Here is a 12,879-nt window from a genome sequence, read left to right on the forward strand (position 1 = left end):
CATGGAGGTCTCAACCTTTCTATCTGAGGGCTGGTAGATGGCCCAGGCTCTGCCTCTGTCCCTGGCTGTGATAGCTCCATTCCTTTGTTGGAGCTTTCAGATGGTCCTGACGCTGGGCCCAGTGCCCATTCCTGTCTTCCTTATCTGAATCGGTTGCTGAGTCCTCTGGTGGCTGACAGACCACAACACCAGAAATCTGGGTCCTCATTTTACCAACCTGGAAGGATGGAAGGCTGAGTTGGTCAGGATCAAATTCTTGACTGTGGGCAGAGTTGCCTGCAATACTGCATTTTAACCACTGCACCACCATGGCTGATGATGTTCTAAAGGGTGGAATGCAACAGAAAAGGTCTTTTCCTGGGCCCCATCAGATAGCATCCCTAGTAGCTGTGATGTAGAGCATGCTTTTGTTAGATGTAGACAGTTAGATATAATGGGAGAGAGACAGTCCTTCAAGTAACCTGCACCATAAATGATCAGCATCAGCATCTTGAATTGAATCCCAAAGCAAACCTGTAACCAATGCAGCTCACAGACTAGAGATGTAACTTGTGCTGAATGAGGAGCACACAATAACCACTCACATAGCTGCATTCTGCACTAGCTGAAGCTTCCAATACTTTTCAAGGGCACTGCGTAATCCACATGGGATGTGTGAGTGTGTGAGGGATTGTGAGCAGAGACTTGCACATCAGTTGTGCTAAGATGTCCCTTGAATACAGTAGGAGCCATGAGTCCAGAAGGACCCCCAAATTGTGCACAGGTTCTACTTGGGGAAATGCAACTCCATCCACAACAAGAGATGGAAAGTCTCCAGAATTAGGGATCCCCCAAACCCAAAGCCATTAGGTTGGTCCACTCCCTTCAGACATTGAGACAGGACTTCATAGCACCACCTAAATGGCTCACAGCAGAGATAAACGGCATACTGATGATTATGATCTTATTATTGCATACTGTTGTTAATTCTTCCACGACAAAGGATCAAGCTTCTTGTCATCCTCTCGGGACTGGTGGTTGAGTTCCCCAAAATTATGATCTTGGGTGACTTCAACTTACCATCCCTGGGGAGATCATCTGAGTTGGCTTGGGAGTTCATGGCTTCCATGACGGCCATGGACCTGACGCAGATAATCCAGGGCCCAACTCATGTAGGAGGACACATGCTCGATTTGATTTTCCTATCTGGACAGTGGTTAGATGATCTGGGTGGGGGCTCTCCAATTGTTACGCCCCTGTCATGGACAGATCATCATCTCCTGCGGCTGACCTTCCGCTTTGCCACTCCCCGTCGTGGGGTTACTGAACCAATGAAATGGTACCGCCCTAGGCGGCTTATGGACCCTGGGTGGTTCCAAACAGCGCTTGGCCCCCCACCTGCCTCCTTTTCTCATAGCTCGGCCAGTGCCATGGTGGAAGCCTGGGAAAAGGCAGCCACAGAAGCACTCGACCGAGTTGTACCCATGCGGCCCCTGACCCGTTGCAGATCCCAGTGGGCTCCATGGTTTTCTACGGAGCTCCGGGAGATGAAACGGCAGAGACGGGGCCTAGAGAGCTGTTGGAGATCCAGCCGATCCGAATCCGACCGATCGCGACTAAGGTCCTTTACGAGGTCTTATCTCGCGGCGCTAAGGAGGGCAAGGTCTAATTACTTTGCTGCCCTTATCGCGTCTGCAGATAATCGCCCGACCGCCCTGTTTAAGGTGACCCGCTCCCTCCTTAATCTAGAGGTGAAGGAGGATCCCTTGCAGGGTCGTGCTGAGGAATTTAGTCAACATCTGCTGGACAAAATCGCTCGGATCTGGACCAGTCTGGATTCCAACTGGGCAGAGTCTGACGATGAGAACATGGACAGTCTTGTTGATGTTATCTGGGAAGAGTTCGATCCTGTGACTCTGGACGAGGTAGAAAGGATCATGAGGAAGCTAAGCTCCACTACATCCTTATTGGACCCGTGCCCCTCCTGGCTGGTTTATTCGGCTCGGGATGGGACACGAGGCTGGATCCATGCAGTGGTAACTGCTTCATTGAAAGAAGGCAGTTTCCCCACAGCCTTGAAAGAAGCGGTGGTGAGACCCCTCCTCAAAAAGCCTTCCCTGGACCCAGCTGTTTTAAACAACTTTCGCCCGGTCTCCAACCTTTGCTTTCTTGCGAAGGTTGTTGAGAGCGTAGTGGCGCATCAGCTTCCTCTGTTCCTAGAAGATACTGATTATCTAGACCCGTACCAATCGGGTTTCAGGCCCGGACACAGCACGGAGACGGCATTGGTCGCTCTGATGAATGATCTCTGGCGGGCTCGGGACAGGGGTCATTCCTCTGTCCTGGTCCTATTAGACCTCTCTGCGGCTTTTGATACCATCGACCATGGTATCTTACTTCGGCGTCTCAGGAGATTGGGAGTGGGAGGCACTGTTCTTCAGTGGTTCTCCTCCTACCTTCTGGAACGTTCACAGTGGGTGTTGGCGGGTGACCAGAGATCGACCCCGAGGCCTCTCATTTATGGAGTTCCTCAGGGGTCGGTCCTCTCACCTCTCCTGTTTAACATCTATATGAAGCCGCTAGGTGAGATCATCCGTGGTTTTGGAGTGGGTTATCATCAGTATGCTGATGACACCCAGCTTTTCATCTCGACCCCAAACCACATCAGTGATGCCCTTGACGTGATGTCCCGTTGCCTAGAAGCGGTCCGGGAATGGATGGGGAGGAACAGGCTTCAACTCAACCCGGACAGGACTGAATGGCTGTACATACCGGCATGTCAGGATATTCAGAGTATTCCATCCCTTAATATTGGGGGCGAGTTACTGCCCCCCGTAGATAGGGCTCGCAACCTGGGTGTCCTCCTAGATTCACAGCTCTCCTTAGAAGATCACATAGGAGCTGTGACTAGGGGGGCTTTCACTCAGGTTCGTCTGGTGCGCCAGCTACGACCCTATCTGGACCTGGATGCCTTACGTACAGTCACCCATGCACTTGTGACCTCTCGTCTTGACTACTGCAACGCTCTTTACATGGGGCTGCCCTTGAGAATCACTCGGAAGCTTCAGCTGGTACAGAGTGCAGCTGCACGGACGCTTTTGGGGGCTCCCCGATACTCCCATATTACACCTCTGCTTCGTGAGCTGCACTGGCTTCCAGTTGCCTTCCGGGTGAAATTCAAGGTGCTAGTGATGACATACAAAGCCCTACATGGCATGGGTCCGGAATACCTACGGGAGCACCTACTGCCAGCGTCAACACCCCTCCATCCTGTGCGCTCCCACAGAGAGGGCCTCCTCAGGGTGCCACCGGTCAGAGAATGCCGGCTGGTGACCCCCAGGGGGAGAGCATTCTCGGTGGGTGCGCCAATCCTCTGGAACTGCTTACCAGCCGAAATCCGGATGGCCCCCGACCTTCGCACCTTTTGGCGAGATTTAAAAACCTATCTATTCCAGCAAGCTGGCCTGGCCTGATAGATTTGGGGTTTTATTTGTAGATCTGGGGTTTTATTTGTTTTATTGTTGGTTTATTGTATACTTACTTTGCTCTGTACACCGCCCTGAGTCCTCCGGGAGAAGGGCGGTATATAAAACGAATAAATAAATAAATAATAAATAAATATAATATCAGCACATGGAATACACTGAAGTGCTAATTTTCACTGAGAAGCATTTGAGGGGTTAGCTTTGGGTAGCAAATTTGTAACTTCATAAAGAAACCAATCTCTGAAGCTAACTGAATCTGTGTTCTGAAGTCTTCACCCATAGAGATAATGTTATTTATTTATTTATTTATTTATTGATGGGATTTATATCCCGCCCTATCTCCCGAAGGACTCAGGGCGGCAAAACATATAATAAGTACAGAGATCAAGATAGAAATAAAATTGAGAACATCTGTGCAATAAATTAAATTAGAGAATTTAAGAGATAAATTAAAAATACTAAATATAAATTAAATAAAATGCCTGTCAGTCTAGGTCGGCCTGGTGGAACAGGAGTGTTTTGAGGCCGCGGCGAAAGGATTGGAGGTTTTGGGCCATCCGAAGCTCAGGGGGGAGCTGATTCCATAGGGCTGGCGCTCCCACAGAGAAGGCCCTCCCCCTGGGGGTCGCCAGTCGACATTGCCTAGCTGACGGTACCCTGAGGAGGCCTTCTCTGTGCGAGCGTACTGGACGATGGGGATTTGTTCCCGGCAGCAGATGGTACTGCAAGTATCCCGGACCTAAGCCATGTAGGGCTTTAAAGGTAAGTACCAGCACCTTAAATCTCACCCGCAGGGCAACTGGTAGCCAATGCAGCTCACGCAGGAGTGGTGTAATATGGGAGTATCGGGGAGCTCCCATCACAACCCGTGCAGCTGCATTCTGCACCAGCTGAAGCCTCCAGGTGGTCTTCAAGGGCAGCCCCATGTAGAGAGCATTACAGTAATCAATACGGGAGGTAACGAGTGCGTGGGTGACTGTACGTAGGGCATCTCGGTCCAAAAAGGGGCGCAACTGGTATATAAGACGAATCTGTGCAAATGCCCCCCTAGCCACGGCTCCAATATGATCTTCAAAACTGAGTCGTGAATCTAGGAGGACGCCCAGATTGCGTGCTCTATCAATGGGAGGTAACATCTCTCCTCCAATAGTCAGAGATGGAACATTTTGGACTAAACGAGATGACGGTATGTACAGCCACTCAGTCTTGGCCGGGTTAAGTCGAAGCCTGTTTTCTCCCATCCAAATCTGTACCGCTTCCAGGCAACGGGACATCACATCGAGGGCATCACTGGGTTGATTCGGGGTGGAGATGAATAGCTGGGTATCATCAGCATATTGATGATATTTCACCCCGACGCTACGGATGATCTCTCCCAGCGGCTTCATATAGATGTTGAACAGGAGGGGCGAGAGCACCGAACCCTGAGGCACTCCACACTTAAGAGGCCTAGGGCTTGACCTCTGCCCTCCTGCCAACACCGTCTGCGAACGGTCCGAGAGGTAGGAGGAGAACCACCGCAAAACGGTGCCTCCCACTCCCAGCCCCTCAAGACGACGCAGTAAGATACCATGGTCGATGGTATCAAAAGCTGCTGATAGATCTAATAGGACCAGGACAGAGGAATAACCTCTATCTCGGGCCCGCCAGAGATCATTCACCAGCGCGACCAATGCCGTCTCCGTGCTGTGCCCGGGTCTGAAACCCGATTGGTACGGATCTAGATATTCAGCTTCCTCCAGGTTCAAAGGGAGCTGTCGTGCCACCACGCTCTCAACGACCTTCGCAAGGAAGCGAAGGTTGGAGACAGGACGGAAGTTGCTTAAAACAGCTGGGTCCAGTGCCGGCTTCTTGAGGAGGGGCCTTACCACCGCCTCTTTCAAGGCAGCAGGGAAGTACCCTTCACTCAATGAGGCATTGATAACTGCTAGGAGCCAGCCTCGTGTAGCCTCCCGAGCTGCATAGACTAGCCAGGAGGGACACGGGTCCAACAAACATGTGGCGGCACTTAGTTTCCCCATGATCTTGTCCACTTCATCCGGAGTCACAGGATCGAACTCTTCCCAAATGTATTCGGCCAATTTCATCGCTTTCCTCTCGTTAGATACTGCCCAGTCAGAGTCCAGACCAGCCCGAATCTGAGCAATTTTGTCCACCAGATATTTACTAAATTCCTCAGCCCGTCCATGTAGGGGGTCCTCTCCCGTCTCTTGACTTATAAGGGAGCGGACCACTCTAAATAGGGCGGCCGGGCGATTATCTGCGGACGCAATGAGGGTGGTGAAGTAGGCACGCTTTGCCACCCTCATTGCCACGAGATAAGATCTAGAAAAGGATCTTAACTGTGATCGGTCAGACTCAGACCGGCTGGTTCTCCAAATGCTCTCTAGGCCTCTTCTCTGGCGCTTCATCTCCCGCAGGTCCTTGGAGAACCAAGGAGCGAGTCGGGACTTGCGCCGGGTCAGTGGCCGCAAAGGGACAACGCGGTCGAGTGCCTCCGAAGCAGCCTGCTGCCAGGCATTAACTAAGGACTCGACCGGGTTGTGGGAGAGGGAGGTGGGAATCGGTCCAAGCGCCATCCGGAATTTATCTGGGTCCATCAGGCGCCTGGGGCGGAACCACCTGGTCGGTTCCGCCTCCTGACGGCGGGGGGTGACGTGACGGAGGCCCAACCGCAGGAGGTAATGGTCTGTCCGTGAAAGGGGTTGTGATGTTGGGGTAACCCCACCCAGTCCGTTTAGCCACTGCCCAGAGACAAAAATAAGATCAGGCATGTTTCCTCCCTCGTGAGTTGGGTCCTGAGTAATTTGTGTCAGGTCCATGGCCGTCATGGAGGCCATGAACTCTCGGGCCACTTCTGATGCACTGCCCAGGGAAGGTAGATTAAAGTCTCCCAGTACCATAAGTTTTGGAAATTCGACCGCCAATCCCGAGATGGCGTCAGGTAGCTTGGGTAGAACCGTTGCTGTGCAGCTTGGAGAGAGGTATACCAGAAGTAGGCCCAACTGACCACCAGGACCCCATCTTAAGAGGAGGGATTCACATCCGTCTATCTGAGGGGCAGTGGCCTCCCGCGGATGGAGGGTCTCTCTGATAACGACCGCCACGCCACCTCCCCTACCCTGAGCTCGAGGTTGATGTAGCACACGGAAACCTGGAGGGGATAAATCAGTCAGAGGGACCCCTCCCTCTGGGCCCAACCAGGTTTCCGTGATGCACGCCAGGTCTGCGTCTTCCTCCTCGATCAAGTCATGGATGAGGGGAGCTTTATTCACAACAGACCTGGCATTAAAATAGATCATCCTGAGCTCAGGAGTCTGTCCTCCCTCTTCCCCCGAACAGCAGGTGAGAGCCAGAGGGCCAGAGCGCGCCACATCAAGAAGATAGCGTGGGCGTGATCTCAGATTACGATATGGCCCTCTGCTCCTCCATCTGCTGCCATTCCCAATTACTGTGGGGATCGGTATCCCTGTCCCATCCCCCTGGGTTACAAGACTGTCCTCGGCCCTCATATTGCCGCGACCATTGGCCAACCTGGACTGAGACAGGTCCGGTAGGATCTTCCCCTCATTCATATTTACTCTTCCTTTGCTGGTAGTGCATAATCTACTATTGTTTCCCCAGGTACAGGTGATGTAATCTACAAACACCAACAACAGCCTCTGATAACAAATGGAAAATATAACATTCTAGGACCATTAGAAGATATTGGAGGATCCCGGTCTCCATTCCTGATCAAGATCCATGGCAAGTTTAATGTTTTACAATTAAAATGCGTATATGGTGCAAAATGGGGGCTCTTGTTGTTCGATGGCTTGGGGTGGGGTCGTATGAAGAGGTCCAATCGTCATTGCTTAACAGGTCAGATAGCTCAAGATTTGATTATTATTTTATTTTGTCTTCAATTCCAAATGCTTCAGAAAACATTGCAGAGACAGTTAGGAAAATGCTATGGAAATATTATCCTTGGGGCCATTTGGACATCTTGTGGGTATTCAGACTCTGCCAACAAAGTACGGTGCAAAAATTTAGCTTGCAGTAGAATAAATAAAGGAGGAAGGACAGTCTAAAATGGCTTGAAAATGCTCTTTTGCTCTTCTTTGATTCTGAAATAAAATGGAAACTTACTTGATTGACTTCCGGTGGCGGCGCGGCGCCGTAGACAGCCTTCCCGGGCTGCCCGCGGCTCAGCTGTTTGTTTTTTCGCCCGAAACAGCGCCGATCAGCTGTTCGGGCGAAATTGAAGCCCCCTCCTCGGGAGAAGAGGAGGGGGTGAGGCCCCAGGTAGGGGTAGAGTTCTCCAGGGCCGCCTGAGCTTGGAGCTTGGGCGGCTGAAGGATTGAACTCCCCCGAAGCCTGGGTTGCTCCCAGCTGGCCGGCGTCTCTGCTCCGAACTTCTTGGAGCGGAGCCAGGCGTCTGCGAACCATCCCTGCCTGCAGAAAGGACTATGATTTAAAGGAGCAGGCAGAGCGGTACAAGAGACAAAGGTGAAGAGATTTATTTTAATATACTCTCTAGCTTGTTGGACTTTGTAAACTTTTGAAAGTGCGTCATAATTGAGGACTAAAAGATGGCGGCGAAACCTCCCCCTAAAACTCTTCGGAGTGGTGGATCCTCGCCAGTGCAACAATCATCACTACAGGCATTGCACCCTCCTGAAGCGCTGACACCGAAGGATTTACGAGATGCTTTGGATAAACTTTTGGAATCAATCAATCAATCAATGGCAGATAAATTTGCGCAGATGGAGGAGAAACTGGAGAAACTGGAGGAGAGAATGGAAGAGAGGATGGAACAGAAGCTCAGCGTGATGAAGGTAGACATTTTGTCCTCAGTGCATAAAGTGGCGGAATGTGTGGAAGAATTAGATGAAAAAATGGATGATTTGGCTCAAAGAAATGCTATATTAGAAGTAAAGGCTCGAGAGAATGAAAATATAAGAGACAAAGTGGAAAAGGAGTTAAGCTTGGCCCAATATTACCAGATGCAGTTTGCTATCAGAATTAGAGGTTTAAAAGAGGATATTAAAGAAGATTTAAAGCAACTGATCTCTGAGGCTCTTGAAGGGGTATTAAACCAGCCAGCATCTGAAATAAGAGCAGCTATGGATAAAGTGTTCAGGGTGAATTCATGGATTGCTAGGCAGAGAAAGTTGCCTAGAGATGTGGTGGTTTATTTTGCAAAAAGAGAAATTAGAGACCAAGTTATACAAGCTGCCTATGATGTTAAAGTGGTGATTGCTGGACAAGAAGTTCTGGTTTTAAAAGAAATTCCTCCAAGGATCTTAAGGGGAAGGAAGGACTATGCATTTCTTGTGCAGGAGCTTAAGCAAAGAGATATAAGGTTCAGATGGGAGATCCCTGAGGGGCTGATGGTGATGCATGAAGGTAAAAGGTACCGGCTGATTACTGTGAAGCAAGCGCGTGATTTCTATAACAATGTCTTAAAAGCAGCCCCATTAACACTTCTGGAAGCTGGAAAGGGATCTGGAGAAGGAAAACATCAAGAGGATGGAACAGAGGAAAGTGGTGTTGGAGGAGATCAAGCTACAACTTCTTTGGATGATCCTAGAGAGCAAAGAGTAACGCGTGCTGCTTTAAAACGAGCAAAGAAAATAAAAGAACAAGATCAGCAAAAGTCTTCAGATTCTTCACAACGTACATATAGTCAAGCTGTGGGAGGAGCACGGCCTAAAGAAATTAGTCCTATCAAAGCTGTGGTCCAAGAGCTTTTGGAGGATATGCATGGCAACTAAATTTCTAACCTGGAATGTTAATGGATTAAATTCACCGCAGAAGAGGAAGAAAGTTTTTCAATACTTAAAACAATTTAAGATAGATGTTATATGTTTGCAAGAAACGCATATTAGAGTTTTGGATCAAAAGTATTTATTGAACTCGAGACTGGGTACGCAATTTGTTGCCTCTGCAGAGAATAAGAAAAATGGAGTGGTTGTTTATGTTAAAAGTGCCTTAACAGCAGACTTAATTGAAGCAGATAAGCATGGACGATATGTTATGATTGAGCTGTTGTTAGAAGGTAAAAAGACGCTTTTAGTTGGATTATATGCACCTAACCAACAACAAGCTGATTTTTTTAGCTTACTTCACACAAAGATTACCCAGTTGGATTATAAATCTTTTATTTTTATGGGAGATTGGAATGGTGTTTTGGATGTACAGCTGGATAAGGCTGGAGTTTTTAAGCGCATTCCAAGTCATGCAAGACTGCCTAAATCCTTTTTTGAAATGAAGGATGACTTGGAATTACGAGATATTTGGCGTGAGAGACACTTCCAAGAGAAGGATTATACCTTTTATTCTGACAGACACCAATCTTTTTCAAGGATTGATTTTATTTTGTTGACTAATGACCTTTTTCTGAGATCTAAAAAGGTGAAGATTTGTGCGAGAATTATCTCTGACCACAGCCCAGTTTGGTTGGAGATTGATGAGGAGAAAAGAGACAGACGCTCGTGGCGTGTAAATGAGAATTTGTTTAGAAATCAGAAAAATGTGGAAGAATGTAAACAGCGGATGAAGGATTTTTTTGAGATTAATATGAATAAGGGTACTTCTATGGACATGGTTTGGGATGCTAGCAAGGCCTATATGAGAGGGGTGTTGATATATATGAACAATAGACATAGACGTGCAGTGGAAATTAGAAGGAAACAACTGGAGAATGAAATAAAGGAAAAAGAAAAGGCTTTGATTTTGAATCCAGAGGATGTGAAGATTAAGGAGGCTATTAGATTGCTAAGAGGACAATTTGATAAATTAATGGCAGATCAAGTGGCAACTAATCTGCGGTTTGCTAGGCATAATACTTTTTGCAACGCTAATAAACCAGGCAGATGGTTAGCTTATAGACTGAGAAAAAAGCAAAGGGCCTCTAATATAGATAAGATTGAATATAAAGGAAGGGTTGTGTTTCAACAGAATCTTATTAAGGATGCTTTTCTGGATTTTTATTCGAAATTATATACTAAGGAGGAAATTAATATAAAAGATATTGATATATATTTGGAGAATGCTAGCATCCCGGTTCTTACGCAAGTACAAAAAGAGGGGATTAATCAACTGATTACAGAAGAGGAAATTTTTACAGCTATTAAGGAACTGAAGGTGGATAAAGCACTAGGCACTGATGGCTTGACTGCGGCCTATTATAAAAACTTGCAATTAGAGATGATAAAACCGTTAAAGGAACTGTTCCAGACAATCCAGAGGGGGGGAGAGGTGCCCCCGTCTTGGAGAACAGCTTTTATTTCTTTGATTCCGAAGGAAGACCAGGATGCTACTCAAGTTAAAAATTATAGACCGATATCGCTTTTAAATACAGACTATAAGATATTTGCTAAGGTCTTGGCTAATAGACTGATGAGGGTCCTGCAACAGGTGATTCACGGGGACCAAACGGGGTTTATTAGTGGTAGGCAAATGAAAAATAATGTGAGACATATAGTTGATGTGTTAGAGTTTTTGGAAAGGCACAACCAGATCTCTGCAGCGCTAATCTTTTTAGATGCTGAAAAGGCTTTTGATCAATTGAATTGGCAATTTTTGTTGAAAGTCTTAGATAAAATGGATTTTGGCGAAAATTTTTTGCAGCCGATTAGGGCATTATATCAAAAACAAACTGCCCGAATCATAGTTAATAATAGCTTGACAGCAGTATGTAATATTGAGAAGGGCACAAGGCAAGGGTGTCCGTTATCGCCCTTGTTATTTGTGTTAACATTGGAGATACTATTGACCAAGATTCGGAATTCAGAAAAAATTAAGGGAATTCAAGTTGGAGATCAGGACTATAGATTGAGAGCATTTGCCGATGATCTGGTTGTTACAGTGACCCAGCCAGAGAACTCTGTTGTGGACCTGATGGAGATAATAACACAATATGGCAAAGTTTCTGGATTTAAAGTAAATATACAGAAAACTAAAATTTTGGCTAGAAATATGACAGTTTCACAGAAGGCTCTCTTAGAAGGATTAACTGGATTTGAGATTGTTAAAAGGGTTAAATATCTGGGGGTGATTTTGTCGCCCTCTAATACAAAGCTATATAAAAATAACTATGAAAAATTATGGGGAAAAATTCAAAAAGAATTGGAGAGTTGGCAAAAATTGCAATTGTCTTTGTTGGGACGGATTGCAGCAGTGAAAATGAATGTCCTGCCCAAATTTTTATTTTTATTTCAAATGATACCGATTCTTAAGAAAGATTCTAATTTGGAGGAATGGCAGCGTGGTATCAATAAATTTGTCTGGGCAGGGAAAAAGCCACGAGTTAAACTTAAGATTATGCAGGATACTCGTGAGAGAGGTGGCCTTAAGCTGCCCAATTTGAAATTATATTATGAAGCTGCTGCATTAGTAGGAATAAGCGATTGGATTAATTTGACGCAATTGAGGTTATTAAATCTTGAGGGCCATGATCTGTTGTTTGGCTGGCATGCATATTTGTTGTATGATAAGAAGGTAGATATTGTGTTCAGGATGCATATTTTAAGACAGGCATTGCTGAGAGTTTGGAAGAAGTATAGACATAAGTTAAGCAGCAAGATACCATTGTGGGCAATTCCAAAACACGCAATAGAAAATATACATGCTGGCTTTAAACATGATGTGACTACGTACAAGGAGATTTTAAGTTTGGAAAGGAATATTTGGTGCTTGAAAGCATATAGCCTGTTGCGAGAAGAGAAGGTTGTCCAAACTTGGTTTCAATATATTCAGTTACGGGCCAGGTGGAAAGAAGACCAGAAAAATGGATTTATAATGACTGATGAAAATTTGATAAAGCAAATTAGAAACCAGGGACCAGCACATATTAAACGGATATATCTTGCATTGCTGGAGATTGATTCAGAAACGGAGCTTGTTAAAGATTGCATGATAAAATGGGCCCAAAACATTCAGGAAGTTATTACAATGGACACCTGGGAGAAGATTTGGGTGAGGAATGTAAAATTTACTCAAGCTCAAAATTTAAGAGAGAACTTTTATAAAATGTTTTATAGATGGCATTTAGATCCCAAAAAGCTTGCAAGTATGTATCCGAAATACCAGCCTAAATGTTGGAGATGTGGTGATGAAGATGCAACATATTTTCATATATGGTGGACATGTAAGAAGGTTAAGGCTTTTTGGATAAAAGTCTGGTGGAATATGCAGAAGATTTTTAAACGGAGGATAAAGTTTTGTCCGCAATTTTTTTTGTTGGGAATAATTGTTGACGCTACAGTTGTGGACTCTAAGCTGATGTTGAACTTAGTTACGGCAGCAAGACTTTTGATAGGTCAATATTGGAAGAAAGAGGTACTGCCGACTATAGAAGAATGGACTTTAAAGGTTTCCGACCTGGCAGAGATGGCGAAGATTTCAGCCTATTTGAAAGATCATTCGCAAG

The 12,879-nt window shown here is 46.4% G+C and overlaps 1 protein-coding gene across 1 annotated transcript in view; it reads left to right on the plus strand.

Moving 5' to 3' along the window:
• FRRS1 (ferric chelate reductase 1) overlaps positions 1-12,879 on the plus strand; it is a gene marked incomplete at both ends in the record, with an annotated part of 36,645 nt that overhangs the window by 14,270 nt on the left and 9,496 nt on the right. The window contains one exon of the mRNA XM_081323218.1: positions 7,095-7,211. Within this exon, the coding sequence (XP_081179344.1) occupies positions 7,095-7,211 (117 nt within the window). The remainder of the gene's footprint in view (positions 1-7,094; positions 7,212-12,879) is intronic.

Source organism: Vipera berus (genome assembly GCF_964194415.1).
Source record: "Vipera berus genome assembly, chromosome: 3".
Classification (NCBI taxonomy): Eukaryota; Metazoa; Chordata; class Lepidosauria; order Squamata; family Viperidae; genus Vipera; species Vipera berus.